Raw genomic sequence first — 21,557 nt, 5'->3', positions numbered from 1 at the left:
TGACTTCTACTATTCTCATATTTTACATTAGGGAGTACATTATTTTTATACTGTAAAAGTTTCAGTGAGTCAGGTGACACAAATGACATCACTGAGCACCGATAATAACTGATGACATCACTAAGCACCGTTTTATGGTATATCATTTACAGGCTATTCTTGGCTTGTGTATTTTATGACAAAATTTACTGCTGTTGCCCTATGTTAGCTCTACTCAAATAATGGAACATACATTATTTTACATACATGTTATTATTCCACTATCAGCTAGAGTCAAAAGCCTATACACTTAGAAACGTGTATAAAACATGAGCTTTAAGCATTCTGCGTGTCCAACTTCATTTTTATCTGAGAGGAAAAGTTTGATGCAAAATTACACTCTCCAACACTTTTCGAAGCTTAAAATGTCTTACGTTACTATGCTTTGGTAGAGGTTAGCCAATAAATAAGGCATAGCAGTGGTACTGTATCACAGCTCTTTGATTGCCAACATTTAAGAAATTGAATACCAATTATCTGTAAATATTTCAATAAAAATAATACAAGTCTCCCATACCAAAGGTTACCAAGCTGCTCTAGCTTGGAAGACAACTAGGGAAGGATTTCTGGCTATGGCACGTGCAGCATTTTTATTGCTGCTGATTGCCACGGATAACAGCCTATTCTTATCCATGAGAAGCACTGAAAATGAAGCAGAGCAGGATGGCCTGTGGTGCTTCCCTTTCATGTAAATGGGCAAATGTCTGTAGCAGGGAGCAGTGTTTGATTGCCAGCAATCAAAACACTGTGTGCACTTTGCCCTAGAGTAAATGCTCACTTTCTCATATGGATACATCTAGAACTATAGGGGGCAATTCTAACATAAATGGGTTGTGTATCTGTAACACTCTTACTGACTTAGGTGGGCCTGACCAAATACAGGACCAGGGAACTTAAACTCTGCTTTGCCAGCTGCAGGTAGAACAATAGCAGTTTGGGTCCAGTTGCAAAATTGCACTGTAATGGCAAATGAGCCACATGTTTGAATACCTCTGCAATACATTTCTAACACAGAAACCCTCCTCCACAATCACTGCCAGTGACAAGTTTACCATAGACATCAACCAAACATGGACAGTCATGAACCACTAGATTGGCGAGGGCATTCATTTATCCAACAACAAATAAGAGATATACCACAGCCATAGCACTCTTATCCATATGCTAATATACATAAGATCCATCTGTGTCACTGTGTGGTCTTCTTTTAACTAGACTGTAAACTATATTTGCCTGTAGGCCATATTCCCTTAGAGTAAGTAGCACTGCTTGCATGAGTGAAGTCAGTGTTGTCTGGGCCCAACAAATTCTCTCTTGACTAGATCTTCAGAAACAGTATCCGTTTGCAGATGTAATGAAATAGCTCATCAAATGTTTAGTAAGAGCTACTAGTTTCAAATGATCAGCCAGGTAGCATCACTTCAGTAATTTTACATTTCTGTAAAATAATTAATCCTAAACTATCCATTTGTCAAATATCAATCCAATCCATGATGCTATTTTACATATAAAAATTCAGTGGTACTGACCTTGAGTGATAACCCTCGATCCCTAAGTGTACCCTAAGCGTGTAGGTTTAATTATCAGTTATCTAACCAATGTATAATTCATACATAGTGGTGGATTTCTATTTAATCCCTATTCGTAGGGCATATTGTTTCTACAAGGGCTGCCTTTTGTTTAGATAACCTATAAATACCGATAGGAAATCTGAAAGTAAAAGAGGGTTGTGGACCTCCCCTGTGACAAACTGTGTTGAAGTCAGTTCTATCCCCTTGAATATATATACCCCAAAAGTGTGAGGGTGTTTTGAATGGTACAAACTCAATCAAACTATACTTTCTTCCATTAGAAACATCTCTCTACCTTTATGCTCACATGCGATACACAGCAATTCATCAAAACATTTTCAGGCTTATTTAGGACAGATGCAAATACACAGATGTCCTTCACCGAGTTACATTCTGATACCACTATCGCTACTATTACCAACAGAAAAATGAATGCGGTTTTAAATCCTTCTTTTCATTAGGAACCTAATGCAGAAAAACCTGCAGCAACTTTTGTTTACATATTATAAATCCAAGTCATTTCTAAAGAAACATTTGGGTTACAAGTATGAAAAAGTATTTCCCTCCTTTGTCATTTATTCACATTGCCAGAGACCAACACTAGCCTAAATTCCCCCCTCAGCGTGTTCAGCTGCACACTTAACATTCTTTAGAATAACAAGCCAGGGGCTTAATAGATACAGCTTGTCAGTGGAAGGTCTAAACTGACATAGGACCACTTTGCTATATACTGGAAAAGTGCCTTAAATGAAAATGCTTCTGTTCACATGGGGGGTGATTTTAGGGCATTATATTGCTTTCTACGCTGAAGTAAAGTTTTTTCATAAAAAATACTATAAAAATAAAAACCCAATTAATTCATGGGAGCACCTAGTTCTTCAGGTCAAAGGTGTGTATGAATACTTGCAATTCATCTATTTGGTTATTAAAATGTCTATTAGTGAATTCGGAATTCAAATGTCAATCTTCCTCTCAGGCAGATGTCGTACAATCACAAAGACGTGGACACAATCCAGGCGAAAAGTTTGCATTAAAAGCAAAAAAAAATTCAACCCGTAACTTTTCTATTCCAAATGTGATGTCATGTCAGTTTTAAAGACAAGGAATCATATTTATGCAGTGTTTCCAAGTTTTAATTTCTCCTCATTTTCCACATTATAAGCTCCTCTTTTATGGTACCTAAAATAATAAAAGAATAAAGGAAAAGTTGTTGTAAATATAAACAGCACAATTACACTCAAACTTAATTAGTATAATCATTATAACCACATACTCAAACATGCTAAAAAACAGAGCACATTTAAAATTATGAAAGCATTTATGAAACCAAAGACCTAATCTATAAACTAAGTTATAACACCACCACGTAAAGTAACACCCAATTAAGTACAAATGTAACCCTTTTTATGCCAGTCCAGTGAACATGAACCTGTGAGCTTATTTGTCAAAGAGTAAAACTAAAGTTTCCCACAGTCCACTAGGGTGGGATTTGGTAGCTCACTTTGCTTGGAATTTTTATGGATATATTTATGTTTAAGGGTGAACTCTCACTTTTACCCTTTGATAAACAGGTCAGACTGGCAAAATGTGGACACAAGTTTCTCTCTCTGAAAAATATGCCCACTGAAATATAAGAATCCATGGCACCTGCACATTGTACTTTTGTGCTGAGCAAAATATTATAAATCAAAAACCAAAACAGAAAATGATGTGCAGAGGTACTGACACCCTTGCATACATCCCAGCATTTGAAAATTGAAGACATTTTATGCCATGCCCTGATTCAAACTGGTTATGTCCAAACATAGTGTGCACCTGGACATATGTAGTGCAAATCAAGGCATGTCCTAAAGTATCTTAATTTGTAATTCAAAACTACAACCAAACCACCAGTCCGTGCAAGATCTTTTGCAGTCCGTGAATCTGGAGTCACTCCTGAACTAGGACAAATGGCTAAACTTTTGCTCTTTGTGATATTTTTATTTCAGATCACTGAACAGCACGCACAGCAGGATGCTACAACCTCTATACGTTTCTGTAGATATGGTGCTTGAGGTGTGGGAGGCGTTAGTTTTTTTGCATAACATATTGCTTTGGTCTCATCGGACCACATCACAACTGGGTAGTTCTCATGGTTCATGGTGAACTCCTGAGTAATGGCTTCTTTTCTGCTTGGTAGCATCATGCTTTGGGGCTGTGTCTCATTAGCAGGGACTGGACATCTTGTTAAGAGAACAGATTGAGCAAAATATAGGGAAATACTGCAAGTAGACCTGTTTCAGTCTGATCCCAAAACACAAGGCCAAAGTTACTCCCAAACAATGAACAAATCCTGAGCCTTAGCCCAAAAGGCTTAAAGCTGTGACTGCTGTAAATGGTGGGAATTAAATAATTACAGATAGTTTTAGTCACATTATAAAACCTAATTCTGAATATCATTGCTAAGAAAATACAGCAGAACATTTTATAGTATATGATTTGTTATTTAGGTCTGAATACTTTTGCAAGGCCCTGTCAAAGCATATTTTTGGGGTCTATTTATGAAGCGGTATAGAATTATCTATGGTGGAAAAATGTGGGCCAAAATAAATGGCTGTTTAATAAAAGCTGTGTAGGTATCCTTATGTTATTCCACATTATCCACTGCAGTCTCAGAAATCATCTATTAAAAGGAACTGGTTACTGTAATTAAAAAGGTTTATATTTTCTTTTTTTATTTTTACACCAATTCAGATAAAGCGTAAACCATTGAAGTCAATGGAAAAAATTCAGGCCTCAAGAAAATTCTGCCATCAGAATTTATTTTAAAGAATATACATAAAAAGCAGCAATGTTGTTTTAGACAACATTTTTGTTGTGGCCACTCATTTTTCTGAACTAATTTTTTGAGCCACAGTTTTAAACAATGCTGTGGAATTGTCAACAATCAGTTACCAGCTTGATAAGTGTATTGGATACAACACAGTGATGCCTGGCATTTAGACAGCACTCTGTGGTGCATTTAACACACAACTAAATAAGTATAAAAATGTATATATTGCTCTACACTTACAAAGAAAGCACCAGCCAGGCCTTACATAACTTTGTCTCCCCCTTGGTCAAGCTATGCCCATGCCTGCAGATGTTCTCTGGTGCCTTACAGAATTGTCCTGACCTGTCACTGGAAAATGCTGAAGGATTTTCAGGCCCAAATTCAGGCTTCATTTTTACTGGCTAATAAACCTGATTAAATCTCTTTGGTTACGCCGCTAGTGCTAGCTCACATGGAGGATTTTTGGCACAGAGCCTTTCCTATCCAACCCAGCCATCTGGGCTCAGGCTATCCTGGATTATTCTCGTTGGGTCTCCTCCTCTTGGTACCTTCCCACAAACTTTAAGGTGGCTTCCATGACCAAGTGTTTTCGTAGCCCATCTAAGTCTTACTGTTCCTATCTATTCAGCCTGTTTTCATTCCCTGGTTTTCCTTCCGTGATTACTCATTGGAGTTCTAAAGTCCAGAAACTTTCCCAGGCCACTTATTCAGATTTATTCACAAACCTTAGTGTTAGACATAGTGGCCTTGGACAGCAGCTTATTATTTTCAGCATATAATTGATAAAGTCACACTTAATACAAGTTACAGTAAACAAAAATACTGTATATATGCAAACAGGATCATAAGAAGTTAAAATGTAAACCTACCTTAAAATTAGCAAGGATGAAATAATAATTAAACAAACCGATGAGAGAACAACCGCTACTACCGCCAAGACTGTGGTGTGATCATATGGATTTAAAGGATTTTCCAGTGGAAGGGTAAGTGCATGGCATCGCTCACCATGATAATCTGTTTGACATCTAAAGAGCAAAAGAGGGCATATCAAAGCACAAACTGACAATGGGAAAGGAACATGCTGACATAACGAACAAGCAGTTTCAATTTAAAGGAAAAGTAACACTAAAAGTAAAAAAAGCTATTCTACCCTGCACCAATAACTGCCCTATCCTGCAAACCACTTAGTATTTTGAATGCTTTAATAGAAAATACCTGCTAAAACTTGGCTTCCTGTCAATTGAAATATGGCGAAGGAAGGAACAGCATCCATTATGCGACGATCGATTGATCGAGCCTAGCCTGACTCCTTCCTGTACCAAAAATCAGCCAGATATCAATTGGGCAGGTTTGAAAATTCCATAAGGACAAGGAGTGCATTGTTGCGTTGATATGGTCCTCATTTCAACGCCCTGTATCCTGTCAATGTGAATTGATTATTTGGCCCTTGACCCGAGCAATCTGATCAATCTGATATTGCCCATCTCGGGGTGGGCATATTGGTAAGAGAGCTGCTTGTTTGGCAACCTTCACATGTGTGGCCACCTTTAGTCTGCTCTGCTTTAAAGCGTTTCAGAGAACAACGATCAGCGTCAAAACCCAGGTCAGTATCTGGACAGACAGGAGGTCCAAAATGCTAGGGGCAAGTGGCACCACGTCACTTGGCATGTGGCACAGGTTTCTGAAAGTATACTGACACATTCTCATTTACCTGGAATATTTCCATGTCTAGTGGAGTAGGATTTTTACTGTTTCTAGAACCAGGCAGTAATTTTACATTGCTAACATGCTGTGGCCTTTCAGAGTTTCTCTGATGCTGAACATTTTTACCTGCTGTTGAAAAGGAGAGCAAGTAGGATTGCAGGTAGGCTGACTATCCAGCTAGGATCATGGAAAGTTGTTGCTTTAAAGTAGCCATACACATAATTTTTGATCTTTCAAAAAAGATCCTTCCCACCGTCCACTGATGTTCAGGGCTGAATCGTCAGATATGGAGTTAGAAACAATAGAAAGTCTACCTCCCTCTGCCGATTAAGCCCTGAACATAGATTTTGCTCGGGCCCCTTCAATGGCTATCCGCAGCCTTTTTCGATATCGGTTGCCTCGTTGAGCCACCATACACGTACAGAATTTCATACGAAACAAGGTTTTGTACGATATCATCGGTGCAAGTATGGCCAGCTTTAGTGTCAATGCAAAAGCTTGTTTTAACTAATGTCTTGGCAAACAGAGGTTTTATCCTCAGGATGCTGTTTTTCACATGTCCATTAACTTACTCAAACATAATGCATGAAGCAAACTAAGCAGTCACAATTATTTCCTCTGTTAAAGAAGTTAAAATAAAAATAGCACATACACACAGGATGGTGCCTTAATTGCTTTGATGTATCGACATTCTCCATGAATGCAATAATCTTTGTACTTTTTTTTACAAGGATCTCTTTTCCTTCCTTTTCCTTTCTTGCCTCTTGAGTTTTGACCTTTATTTTGTCGTTCTGTGCTCAGTGGCTTTGAGGGTGAAACCGCTAAAGAAAACAAAAGAAATAATTATACTATATATAATTAAATATTAGTGGTTATGAGGCATAGATTTCAGAGTACAATAAATTCATGCAATATAAAATCCAATATTCCAATATAAAAAAAATAGTCTACAATAAAAGTCTCAAAGAAGAAGTTAAAAAAACATTGATTGAAAATTACTTTCTTTTTGGATCCACAATGCTATGTGCAAAGCAGAAGAAACAAACTGTTAAAATAACCATTTCTACTTTTTAAACGGTTAGTTGAGTCAAGGATGTGAGAGGTCATTTTAGACTGCTCGGCTATTACAGCTGAGAAAAAATATTTTCAATGGCACATTTACAACTTCACCAGAAAATACATTTTTCCACAGGCAAAACACTTAACGTGCAGCTTATCTGGTGTGATTGCGAGAAAATGGAAGAAAGCATGATTTCCCATGATTATACTGGATTTAACATGCAGTGATCCCCATTTTTCTGAACTTACAGATATTTTCAAGCACTTTATCATTCGCAGGAGAGGAAATTATCCGCTCTTAATGCGACTGTTTGAAGTGGCTATACTCTTATTAAACAGCTGTTTAACCATGAAACATATTTTTAAAGCAGTGCAGAATTAAATCTTTCATTGCTAAGTGTAAAGATGTTTGGATATCAACATGAAACAATATATTATTTAGATATGATTAAGGGATATATTATCATTGGAAGTGAAAAGTGTTTGTTTTTGCCAAAACACAATGTAAATTGCCCTGTTAGAGAAAGTAGCTTTGGAAGGAAAAGGTTCATTCATTTAATTTATTTGACGTGTTTCTATCACAGTCTCTTAGAGGAGCCTAAGGGAGCCTATGGGTTGTGACACACAGCATTCTGTTTAATCAAAACACAGCTATCTGCTGCCTCTTACTTCCCTGGCTAACTCATGTTATTTTCCACTCAAGCAAAGTTGCAAATATCCTTTGCCTTCAGATTTTTGTCTCCTCTGTCTTAAGTAGGATACTTTTAATACTTGAAGCCAACCGAGGCTGCATTTTTAATATATATTCCTGTCCAGGCTCACCTTATTCATCTTCTAGTCTGTTATTCAAATTACTGTCTGGTTTCAAAAGCCAAGGATTCCACAACCAATATAAATTCCAGTTACAGAGCTGCAGAACCAAAACGTTTTATTCAAAACCACAAAATCCCCAAGAATTCTATGGCCTATGTCAAATATAAGCATTCATTTTAAGGTGAAAGTCCCCTATATATGTTGGTATAAACAAACAAAATAAAAAAAATAACAAAGGACATCAACCCAAACATAATAATTTTTCGCCTAATAAAAGAAAACATCATTCTAAGCAACTTAGAAATATACATTCATTGTAAATTTGTAATGGTCATTTGTATATATTTTGCTGTGTTTGTCTGTCCTTTTCTTTGCCCTGGTGGCTCTGGCATTTGAAAGCATGTAACACAAGGCAGCAGACTGACAGACCTGACTTGCTGGAGGAGACTAACCTTTGCAACATTGTTTAAAAAGTAACAATCAGGAGTTCAGAAATGCTACTTTCAACAGCAATTACATTTACAAATAACATTTAAAATTTTTAATAAACTCATTTTGGAAAGTTGCTTAGAATTAGGCTCTCTTTTATTGGGCAAAAAATGTTCTTTATGTTTCCCATAGCAACCAATCAGATCTTTGCTTTTGTTTTCAAATTTGTAGGTCCATTCAAATCTAAATGCTGGTTGGTTGCTATGGGCAATATCACCCATGATGTTTGTCTCTAATGTTAATAAATGCTTCCTTTTGTGTAATATAAAACTGCTCATCTAGCCCTAGTTTACAAGCATGCAATGTTTTCCTACCTTATCTGATGCAAATTATTATTTACTTTTCTGTTTATTTGACCTTCTTTCTCCTCTGCTTGAAATCCAAATAACCTAGTACCACACAAAGGACTCAAAACAATGCAACCTATTTAAGCAATGTGGGAATAAGGTATGCTAGGTACCAGGGTGTCAGGTGTTGGGATCCTTCTATAAAGGACATTTAAGTGTATTGCATACTTTAGATTTTCAAAGGAACATTGTAACTGTGAAAACAAGACAAGATTTCATGCTTAGTTTTAGGTAATCCAGCGCACCCCCTGAACCAAAAATGCTGCAGTGCTTCGATCCTTACAGACCCGCTGCAAGTCTAGTAGTATATCCAAAAATAGTTATAGAATACGGGGGAGAGCATTCCATATGCAGAATCACAATAAAGCAGTTTGCAGCAGGGATTCTGCATACGGAGTGCTCTCCTCATTCCATTACAATTTGAATGAAATATATATATTCACACAAATACATACATACACACACACACACTGATACACATGTATTAAAGGACAACTTAAAGGACAATGAAAGGTTAATATAAATTAAAAGTAAGTCTAAAGGCATTCTTTTTAAGTACTTACTGCATATCTAAATTCCCAGATCCCTGCTTGCTTCTCTGAGATATGGCGCTGGCAGCCTACAGCAGTGTGAAGCCTACAGTGACATCACTGAAATCTCTCTCCCCTTCCTGTAGGTACCAGCGGCAGCCTTCCTATTCTCTGAGCATGTGTGTAACTTGATCCGGTCTCCTGTTCTGAGCTACAAATGCCCACCAGCCAATCAGAAGCGGATTTGGCAGAGGGGAGGGGGGAAGGGAATGAAACACATGTGCAGTATGAAGCAAGGAGGGAAAGGAAGGGAGAATACCTTTTTAGAGACGGCTGCCTGTTCTAGAAAATGTGAAGTAAGTGTGACTGAGTAAATATTTGATTAGGTGAGCCAAAAGTGTGGCGTTTTTACTAAACAATAGGAGGACTATTGGGAAGTATGCTTTTTACATTTTGACTTGCATTCTCCTTTAAGGCCACAAAGTTTGCATCTTATAAGTCCTCTTATGACATAAAGCTAATGCCAGATGAGGCTGATTCTTGGCCTGCGGATAAACACAGACTGACAGGTATCATCCTTTCCCCGTGCCTGCACCCAGAGCCACTGCATCAGCCTGGGTTCAGACACCTAGAGTAAATTTTGCCCCTGAAACATGTGAATATGCACTTTGGTGCCAAATTCCCCACTGGGTGCAGACACAGGGAGAGGCTGATGCCAGTGCAGGGGCCAATTCTCGGCCTTGGCTGTATATCCGCAGCCTGTGAATCAGCCTTGTCTGGCATTAGCCTAATGCTAATTTGCCACTCCCCATACCCAGCAGCCCTATGCCAAATAAGACAGAGCCCCACTGAGCAGACCCTCAATAGCTTAAGGGGTTACTCTTGTGTGCAGTTATCCTTCCTTTTACTATACAAAAAAAAAAAAAAGTTATTCCAGCTAAAAATCAGATTAATTGCCAAAGTCTTTGGTATGATTTCACTAGAAAATAAAGTATTCTCCTTCACAAAAGTAGCTCTCTAAAGTCACTTTTACTCTTGTGTTTCTCTTTATCTTTGAAGCGCCTCTGCAGTGTCTGTAGAACATGGTCTAACCATATGGACGGATTGACTCTTTGATCCTTATTTTGTGAATGTAGGAATGCACGCCCATATTCCTTAAACATTTTACAGTGTCAAGTATAGTGCGTGGCAACGTGGGAGAGGCCACATGACGGCTGTACATCCAAGTAACAGTTTTGTCCTTTACATGCATACGATAAAAATAATAATTCCCAAAACTGACTGTATCAGGTTTCCCAGCTGCTTGTATGAGTAGGAGAACTTCTAATTCACAGTAGAAGGCTGTCATATTTATGTAGGACTGACAGTAGGAACATGGCTAATTTCCGTTGTCCTTAGAAGTACGGATTAAATGTGTACTGTCATTAATCCCTTTCTGTGCCAGGCAATCAGGCATGCTCCCTCGGGTTACACACTGAAAATGTGCAATATAACAGGACTCCTGGAACTAAAGTAAGGGGCATAAACAGAGGACAGGCAATTTTTGTTGCACTTGAGGGCAGCAGAATGCTCCCTACATAAATGAGGGCCTGTACATGTGCACTGCATTCAGTCACCCCTTGCATATAACAAAAGGCCTTTCTTTACATGGAGGGCAGAGGTGGGTGCATTGTAAACAGACTAAGACAGCACATGCCACTGACAAGTATGGGTGCCACCTTTTCTGGAGAAAAATACCAGCCTAACAATCTTTTTTAGCTTCCTCACTATTAATAAATTTGACATCATGCTCATGTTTACCAGCCAGGCTAATAAAATACCAGCTAGGTGGCATCACTACTAAAGCACATGGATATTTCAAGGAACAAAATTAATTTTACTATGATGAATACATATAATGCAGAAGTATGCTTAAGGCTAATGGCAGGGAGTTTTCTAGCATCGGATATCACCTTTCCTACTCATTTAAAGGAACATAAACCCCCTAGCAGCTCTTCTTTTTTGCCAATTCTCAGCACATCATCTTTCCTGCTGTAAATTTCTATAATGTATGTGTAAATATATATATATATATATATATATATATATATATATATATAATGCATCAGCATTTAATAATCAACCCTGCGGCATTATCCTCTATGACAGTGCTGTCCAACTTCTACGGTGCCGAGGGCCGGAATTTCTCTAGCATACATGGTGGAGGGCCGCTAATGGAAGCCAGTTTTGACCACTCCCCTTTTTGAAACCACACCCACTTCAAACCACACCTATTTTATCACAATGGTGGTAGCACAGCAAAATCCCAAATGCTTGGTCCTTACTGTGGGGATATCAACCATCATTCATATGTGAAAGAATTATGTCATATTAAGATATACCCTTAAATTCCATATGCCTCCTGCTCCCCTGTGGATAGCAGAGCAACCCCCTGTACATAATTACACACCTTAGGGACCATTGAATGGCTATTTCTAACTGCTAACAAACCCCTGCCAGGTTCACCTCCCACAAGCAGCATAGGGCAAGCAGAGTATGGCACACACAGGCAGCACTCTGCCTGTCCTATGCTGTCTGTGTGTGCCATACTCTGCCTGTCCTACCCTGCCTGTGTGTGCCATACTCTGCCTTCCCTATGCTGCCTGTGTGTGTCATACTCTGCCTGCCCTACCCTGTCTGTGTGTGCCATACTCTGCCTGCCCTAACCTGACTGTGTGTGCCATACTCTGCCTGCCCTACCCTGCCTGTGTGTGCCATACTCTGCCTGCCCTACCCTGACTGTGTGTGCCATACTCTGCCTGCCCTACCCTTCCTGTGTGTGCCATACCCTCCCTGACCTATGCTGCCTGTGTGTGCCATACTCTGCCTGCCCTAACCTGACTGTGTGTGCCATACTCTGCCTGCCCTACCCTGCCTGTGTGTGCCATACTCTGCCTGCCCTACCCTGACTGTGTGTGCCATACTCTGCCTGCCCTACCCTTCCTGTGTGTGCCATACCCTCCCTGACCTATGCTGCCTGTATGTGCCATACTCTACCTGCCCTATGCTGGCTGTATGTGCCATACTCTGCCTACAGTACCTATGTCTGAGGTGTGAAGAAGTGAACAATGGGAGTGATTACAGTCTGAGCCTGAGGTGTGAACACTGCAGGGGGTGAACAATGCAGGGATTAAAAAGTGTGAAAAACACAGGGGATTACATTTTTAAACAATACAGGGAGATTACAGCCTGAATCTGAGGTGAGAACCATGCAGGGGGCCAGTTAATCTCAGTACTGATACCATTTAATGCTTACTCAAAGGTAAGCCATCAAAGCAGCCAGACAGGTGGGGGGCCACACAGAGGGGGGTCGCCAGTTGGACAGCACTGCTCTATGACAAGCCAGCCTCATTTTCTGCGTGGTGATTTTTCAAACTACCCCTGAAGATTTTCTAGTAGATATTTTTGGGCTAAGAAGCACCAGTTCTGGCACTGTAAGGCATTTCCCATGCAAATAAAGCTGAACTGCCGGGGGGGGTGAAGTATCTCCATTGCCTAAAATGCACTGTTTGTGCAAGTGTCACAGACTCATATAAAACAGGTGGCATCTTAAAATCACAAAGAAAAAAAAAATAAACTGCACTTTTGTATAAATTACTCCTATCTGCAATATTATGGAACAAACAGGTAAAAATAAATTCTAATTTGCTTTTTTTTTTTACAGCAAATTAGCAGTAATAGTGTCAGAGGTTCAATATGATCACACAAAGGATTACATGGGATTATGAAAAAAAATAAATTATAATAATTGTTGTAACCAGGGATATCAGCGCTGTCACTCACATGGCTTTCACCATGAATGATAATGTAAGCATGTACAATTTTGGAAGCATAACTAAAGCAGCGCTCTAGCATTACACACTAGGCTGGATAAGTTCTGAAGAAGACACGTCCTAGGCGCATCCTAACATAACTCCATATCATTGTGACCTGGATATTATGCAGTCTCGTCTGGAGTTCCAGGCTGCCAGCATTTCTCTAAGTGACTTTGAGGAAATCAAGGGTGCCTTTTTTAGACAACATAAAGTGACAGGCATCCAAAATGTTCTATTATTAACATTGGTAATATTTCGTGCCTAATGAGGATTGAGTTACAGACACCGTATTTCATATACTTATGAACTTATTTAATGTTAAAAGCCAGGGTTTCTTCAGAGATGAACATAGGTCACAATTAGATATGTTATACATATTGCTTTTTCATACATACAAACACGACTTTAGGGCTAAACAGTGACTGAAGAGTCACAGCAGAAACTGTAATGGGAAATGTACTAACAAAACACCATGTAACTTACCTCGAGTGTCAGTATTCCCTTGAGATTAAAGATCTCTCAAAGGTACTCACCCTACCTGAACTTTCAAATCATTACCACATCCCTCCTATATGACTCTTAGGACCTTTATCTTACCTTAACAATTTTGATGCTTTCTCTGAGCATTTTCAGAAATCCTTTTGATGAAATGGGGTACAAAACTGTATCCTTATTTTAATATATGGCCTGACCAGCAATTTGTCAAGAAAAAAAATAGGGTAATATAATAAAGTCTTACCCTTATCTAATAACCCATAGCAACCAATCAGATGTTTAAATTAAACAGCTGACCAATAAGTGTTACCTGCTGATTGGTTGCTATGTGTTACTAGACAAGCACAAAACTTAAGACCATTTATTCTTAAGCTTCTCAAATGTAGAAATGCCTTGATTATTTGAGGGTATGTTAAAATTGTCTTGCTTCCATATATGATGGTTGTTTTTAATGGCTATAAAGTGAAATAGTGCACAGTACTGTAAGCACCTTACGTAATTAACAGGTCACAAAGAATAGTTTGGAGCAGCTAAGGTTTTAATCTGTCCCCACTTCAAGACATTGGTCCCCATGAAAAACTACCTTCAACCAATCTAAAAATGGGCCAACTTTGCTTGTATTAAAGACTGCATTTGGAGCAGTGATGATGATCTTCTCCAATGAAGAACAAGACTGAGTGCCAAAAGGAGCAGGTTATGTCTGCTGTGAGGTGGTTAAATGGTCAATTAAAATAATAATAATGTTGCAGGGGTCCTTTCCTACTTATACTCACATAGAGATACCTAACATCTATTACACAGATGCAGAAAAAGTTGCACATTACCACTAATTCAGAGGCTTATACAGATGTGATGGAAATACTGGGATGGCTCCCAGAACATTAAGGACCACAACAGAACCACTGCCTTGTGCTTGGTCTCCATTGCAGTTATCCGTTATTAGTCTGTACACTCAACTGCAGTAATGTCCATTTCCTTCCATGACATTTTAACAGCAGAAAGAATAAACATTATCTGTCCAGTTTCATTGTCAGCTCCAGTCCGTTGTGGATAAATGGGTAAGCATCTAATAAAATCCACACTTAAACTGCAGCACATTTTTAAGATGCAGAGCAATATTTTGAAAAGCCTTGATGCCTGAAGAATTATAGTTACCCTTTGATACCCTGTAACTGAAAAGCAGCTTATTGCTAGTGACTTAGAAATATGAAACACACTATTTTTGAAAAAAGAAAGCACAAAGATCTGAAAATTCAAGCCACAAGCTTACAATAAAACGCAATAGAAATGGCTAGAGTCTAGGCTAATTATTTGACACCTGCAGACAAAGTCTGCCCCTACTTTAGTGGATATATTCTTAGGATCTGTCCAACAGAAAACAACAGCTTTGAGATAGATACATATACAGATGGGTGAGCCTTATGGCTAATAACATTAGGACCATGCAAACTTTTAGCCAAACTGGCTAATTCAAGCAGTGGCTCAAACAATTAGGTCAGGCAGATAAGCCTATTAATGCATTTAGCTAAGCCTTGTATATATGCAGGATTTGCTCATGTTAACCAATGTATTTATATAAACATATGTGCGTGCATTTAACTGTACAATGTATTGCCAAATCCCATTTTTGATATGGACAGATTAAGTAATTATATGATACCGACATGCCACTATACACAAACTACATGCCTTGGGTAAATTATAGCCTTAGCTTTACAGGACAAGCAAGAAAAGTTATTGAAATTATACTGATGTTTTAATTTTTAACTTGTTACTAGGTGATTACACCATTTTTCCAGTGCTACCACAAACATAGCGCTGCAGCTCAATGTAAACACCTGGTAGCTCACCTTACTGTCCCTCTGTGAGCTCAGTAAGCACAACAGAGACCGTTTCCGCACACCCTGGCTCTCCAAAGCAATAAACGCCCGGTGCCCACTGCTGGAGGGATCGGCACCCTCCCAAAACCAGCTTGGCACCTCCGCAATAAAACTTTGAAGGGCTTGTTCCCTAGTTTATAGCTCTGTGTGCCATTTGCTTTTTTGCCTCTGTGAGCTTTGTACACTGAGCCTTCTCTCTGGGTTTAGGTAATATAAGGCTCTGATAGGCTGAAGAAACAGTTTACATTGTGGTCTAATCTATTACAGACCTGTATAGTAGTCTAGTATGAAAAAAAGGTGTAACTGCACTAGGAATAGGCAGAGCGTGTGTTTGGGGAGGCTACAGACATTTTTACAGAGATTCCTTCATACAATCTTGTGGCCAGTTCTAAGTATATTACCCCTCATGAGTGTGAATGTTATATGGACCTTTAATTGCAAGCTCCACTGCGGCAGAGACTGATGTAAATAATTAACAGTTTCAGTAAAGCACTGTGGAAATGTATCCACACAATGAAAAATAACAGATAATAACAGTAGGCAGAAACCAAGTAAGAGACCACCCAGAACACCTTTCAGGATAAATCTAGTTTCATATATAATAGACCAGAATCTATCACAAGATGAATACAGTGCTAATTCCACTGCCTACATAATGGTAGTAGTAATGCAATGTCATGTAAAATAACCCCAAAAACATATGGCAGTATACATATATATATATGTATAATACGTCCATCCTGTTTGTTATGGAAAATTAATTGCTGTTGGCTTTGGAAGGCTTAGCCACGAAAATGAGAATAATAGCAAAAATGTGTTTATAGAGTAAAGAACCTCAACAAGCCATACACAATCATTACCATTCAGAATATCAAAGAAATTTATGGAATAATTTTCCACATCCAGAAGATGTGATAAGGTGCATAAATGATAAAAATTAAAAGAGCAGCATTTGTTTACTTTATAATTGGGAAAAGAGTGTTCATACACACAGACATTTCCTGTGATGTCCCACTGACCAGCGCTGCGGGATAAATGGAAAACTAAAAAAATTTGTAAGACTGATTTTTATTATGAAAACAGATAATGGGCTTGATTTATTTAACACATTATTTGGAAAACAGAAAAAAAAGAACTATATTTCTATTTGTATCTTTGACTCACTGATAAACAGTGTGTGTGTAACCCCCCAGGAGTGGGATGGTTGCAATCCTGCCAAACTGAGTTAATCACTACTAGGCTTTATTCCAACAGAACTCAATGAATAGCTGCAGGCTAAGTGCTCTTCAAACTCCTACCCATTTCCATTAGGGAAACGTGATAAAATGTATGGCCCTGGTCACACAGAACCTTGGCTACACTGCTCCTAAGCTGGCCATACACACACCAATATTGTCCCGGTAATTTTCATACCATGGTGACCAGTCATTTAGTCAGTTGGACAGGTTAGAAAATTTCAGTCAGATAATGATCAAATCTGCGCATGTATTGTGTATCTGGCAAAATCCTTGGGGGACCTACATTTCCAGGAAGTCACTTTCGTACAATTGGTGTCTGCCAGAACATCCTCAGATTTGTTATTTTTTAGGGCTTTATCCTACAGGTTCAATCTGAATGTTAGATTTAGATTGTTGCATTTAAACATACAGCCGATATTCGGACATTCGTCATAAAATACAAAAATATAAACGTGTATGGCCACCTTTTTTAGCCTGCATTTTGCATCTGCTCTCTTCTGCAGCTCTGTATAGCTACACCAACATGAACAGATCCCAACTGAGTGAGGCTACTAAGAATAAAAATTGGCATAAAAGCAGGCATTTTCAGGCCAATCTCCCTTGCACTGTGTCTATCGGTACTACAACTATACAGAGCTGCGGAAGTGAGCTGATGCACTTCTCTCCAGTTGCCTACAAAATGCAGGCTGATATTAAATCCAGATGGGCAACTCACTGCCCATAGGTGTATGGGTGGTTTTTGTGGCTGAGGAGGATAATTAAAGATATTTTCCACAAAGATTCCTTCATAGTATCCCAGGGGCAAATTCCACATATAATACCTCATTACAAAAGGTAGGATAAAGGCAATTTCATGTAAAATACCTCCCAGAATTCCTTGTAGGATAAATGTAGTGCCTAGTTGAGGTATAATATACTAAAACACAAGGCAGGATAATTATAGTGTGTCGATTTCAGGTATAAAATACCGGAACACATGGCAAAATAACTATACAGTGCCGGTTTCAGGTACTACATGCCGGAACACACGGCAGGATAACTATACAGTGCTGGGTTTCAGGTACAATGTGCTGGGTCTCAGGTACAATGTGCCGGAACACATGGCAATATAACTATACAGTGCCGGTTTTGGGTACAATATGCCAGAACACACGGCAGGATAACTATACAGTGCCGGTTTCAGGTACAATGTGCCGGAACACACGGCAGGATAACTATACAGTGCCGGTTTCAGGTACAATGTGCTGGGTTTCAGGTACAATATGCCGGAAAACATGGCAAAATAACTATACAGTGCCGGTTTCAGATACAATGTGCCGGGTTTCAGGTACAATGTGCCAGAACACACGGCAGGATAACTATACAGTGCAGGTTTCAGGTACAATATGCCGGAACACACAGAAGAATAACTATACAGTGCCGGTTTCAGGTACAATGTGCTGGAACACATATAGATTGTAAGCTCTACGGGGCAGGGACCTCCATCCTCTTGTGTCTTTGACTCTTAACTTATTGCAACTGTATCTTGTATTTATTTGTGCTTATTGTAATACTTTGTATTTATCTATTTTAATAACCCTGTTTATATTAATGTATTCTACTGTACAGTGCTGCGTACATAAGTAGCGCTTTTTAAATAAAGTTATACATTATACATACATGGCAAGATAACTATACAGTACCAGTTTCGGGTACAATGTGCCGGAACACACGGCAGGATAACTATACAGTGCCGGTTTCAGGTACAATGTGCTGGGTTTCATGTACAATATGCTGGAACACATGGCAAAATAACTATACAGTGCCGGTTTCAGATACAATGTGCCGGAACACACGGCAAGAAAACTATACAGTGCCGGTTTCAGGTTCAATGTGCTGGGTTTCAGGTACAATATGCTGGAACATATGGCAAAATAACTATACAGTGCCGGTTTCAGGTACAATGTGCCGGAACACATGGCAGGATAACTATACAGTACTGGTTTCGGGTACAATGTGCCGGAACATACGTCAGGATAACTATACAGTGCCGGTTTCAGGTACAATGTGCTGGAACACACATCAGGATAACTATACAGTGCCGGTTTCAGGTACAATATGCCGGAACACACGTCAGGATAACTATACAGTGCCGGTTTCAGGTACAATGTGCTGGAACACACATCAGGATAATTATACAGTGCCAGTTTCAGGTACAATATGTGGGAACACACGGCAGGATAACTATACAGTACCGGTTTCAGGTACAATATGAGGGAACACACGTCAGGATAACTATACAGTGCCGGTTTCAGGTACAATATGTGGGAACACTTGACCAATATTCAACTGTGCCAGTTCCATGTATAATACCCCACAATGCACTGCAGGATATAATGGCAAATTCTTACATAATAACCCTAGAACACATGGCAGGACACATTCAGCACCAAGGTCATGTATAAAACCTCTATCCAGTTGGTTGATTTAGAGAGGCTTAGTTTTGTTTAACATGAGCCCATGCCACTGCCCAAATCAGTGCATTAGTGGCACAGCCCTGCTAGCCATATTGGCAAACACAAATAAGAGGCACACCTACCCCTTGGCGAGGCAACGATGTGGTTTCCTACTGTAAACACTCTTTTATCTTCATACTGGAAACTTTCCCCAGCCGGTGCAAAGTCGCTTGTGGCTTTACTGAAAACTTCATTCTGATGCGCCCCTATCACCGCTCCATAGACAAACACATAGGAGACTGCAAAACAAAACGGGAGCCCATTACACAAGCTCTAATGGGAATTATGGCATTGCCATTTTCTGCTGTTATGTAAATATCCCCTCAGTAAATACATTGCACTACGAGAAGTGATGCCACCTCCCTAGAATAAACGTGCGCAGCTGCATTTCTGCGAGCGGTACGAGAGCAGCCATTTATAGGATGGGATTAGCTAAAAATAGGGAGCAGTCATTGAGCCTTTGGGTTCAACGCGTAAAGTGGGGAGAGAATGTCAGGGAAAGAATATGGCTTACCTTGCAGGAGAAGCAGCAGAGCAAGTTTCATGAAGTTCATGTTCAGTTAGGAGAAGCGCAGGGGGCGAGTGAATGAGAGACACAGGCGGGACAGAGACGGGAGAGAGCAGAGCGCTCGGTAGGGGCCATGCAGCTGAGTGAGTCGGCCCGCACACTGAATGGACGCGCTGTGGGACTGGCTGCGGGGAGGCACAGTAGGGCGGCATATGCTTTGCTTAAAATATGGGCGGCCACTCCCTTCCTTGACTAAGAACTTACTCACGGCACCATCATCGTGTGTAGGCTTTAAAGCCGCCGCTGGGGGTAGAACCAACAAACCTGATTCTCTAAATAACTTTTCCTTGCGGTACTCGGCGGTGATGCGAGTAAAAGTTCGACCGGACTTCCATTGTAAACAAAACTGTACGGGGTACAAAGGTGTATTTTTGTTTAATACGTTAAAGAATGATTTCTAATTCGGATTAATTCTGAAGGAAGACATGGGTTGGGTGCTATTTTCATGCCTGGGCTGGATCCTTGGCTGTGTTGGTGTCTGGGGGGGAAGTTGTGGTCGGGTTTCGGGTATGATGCCCCATTCTACATGTGTAACTAAACATTTCCTACAGGTTCATCAGTCTGTATTGCTCATTAAATGTGACTAATATGTTTCTAAATATAAATGCTCTATTTATTCTGAGCCGCCCACTTCTGCATGCCAAAAGTGTCAAAGGTACGCCAAGAAAAATGTTTATCCAGAAACCTGTTATCCAGAAAGCTCCAATTTACAGGAACACCATCTCTTATAGAGTCTCTTATATAGAAAATTATGTACTGTTGTAAAACATAGGGACATTATAAGTCACTGAGGAGTTTCATGACCATATAAAGGCCGAAAGCTTTTATACAGGTCAAGGAACTCCAAGGTGACATCTAATATCCAGGGTCGGACTGGGCCGAGAAAAATCCGGGTGGGCCCCTGCTCTAGTGGGCCCTGGCGGCCCAGACCTGACCCTTTGCCGACGCTCCCCCTGCCTGACAGCTCCTCCCCTGATGCGTTAAATTTACACGCTCGGGGGAGGACGTCGGGTGGGGGGCCCTGCGAGAGGGGTTAGGGGGGCACCTGCAGGGCCCCTGGGGAGGGAGACCCGTTGGGCCCTTCACCCCCAGTCCGACCCTGCTAATATCTTCCTATTTTACAACAGGGAGTACATTATTATAATACAAAGGTTTCAGTGAGTCGTGACAGAAATTACATCCCTAAGCACTAATTATAACTAAAAGCAATAATCGTTTATAAGGATATGAGTAACAGGATATGTGTGGCTCTTGTGTATTATAAGCACATAAGTCTAATTTAAATTATTTGCTTTTTCCTCTGTAATAAAACAGTACCTTGTAACTAAGTAGTTTGGATTCCCCTGCAAAAAAATCTTCTGAGGGGGCCCTGCTTGACGAGTCCCTCTTTCCCCGCTCCCAGCCCTTTCACACAATACGTCCAGCACCTACTGTGCTGCTATTTTAAAGGTAGGAGAGGGGCTGGGGGGACTATGGTACAGCAGATGCTGTGGTCCAGACCCCCTGTATAGATAGTTACACCACTATACTTGTAACAAACTATACTTGTAAGAAACAATCCTTTTGGGTTTCTTTAATGCTTAAAGTATGGTGATCCAAATTACAGAAAGATCCCTCTTAAGGCCCTGGCCTGGCCTTAAGCGATAATCTGGCAAATCCAGTC

General features: G+C 39.9%; 1 protein-coding gene across 1 annotated transcript; it reads right to left on the bottom strand.

Moving 5' to 3' along the window:
* Positions 1-632: 632 nt before the first annotated feature.
* On the bottom strand, positions 633-20,097 carry hbegf (heparin-binding EGF-like growth factor). The gene is made up of 5 exons (XM_002937727.5): positions 19,841-20,097; positions 19,410-19,565; positions 6,779-6,947; positions 5,292-5,447; positions 633-2,789 (listed from the first exon to the last, which is right to left on the bottom strand). The coding sequence occupies exons 1-5, from the start codon at positions 19,878-19,880 to the stop codon at positions 2,723-2,725; spliced, it is 588 nt and encodes a 195-aa protein (XP_002937773.1). The 5' UTR covers positions 19,881-20,097; the 3' UTR covers positions 633-2,722.
* Positions 20,098-21,557: the final 1,460 nt, after the last annotated feature.

This window comes from Xenopus tropicalis, chromosome 3 (genome assembly GCF_000004195.4).
Source record: "Xenopus tropicalis strain Nigerian chromosome 3, UCB_Xtro_10.0, whole genome shotgun sequence".
Lineage (NCBI taxonomy): Eukaryota > Metazoa > Chordata > Amphibia > Anura > Pipidae > Xenopus > Xenopus tropicalis.
Note: the sequence above shows the minus strand (reverse complement) of the source record. Positions and strands in the feature narration are given on the sequence as shown.

Excerpts from the sequence above, each read along its gene's own strand:
- hbegf (XM_002937727.5), bottom strand. The coding sequence starts at position 19,880 with ATGAACTTCATGAAACTTGCTCTGCTGCTTCTCCTGCAAG. Across the intron at positions 6,948-19,409 it reads CATCGTTGCCTCGCCAAGGG|CGGTTTCACCCTCAAAGCCA; the intron begins GTAGGTGTGCCT and ends TGTTTTCTTTAG. Across the intron at positions 5,448-6,778 it reads ATTAAGGCACCATCCTGTGT|ATGTCAAACAGATTATCATG; the intron begins GTATGTGCTATT and ends TTTGCTCTTTAG.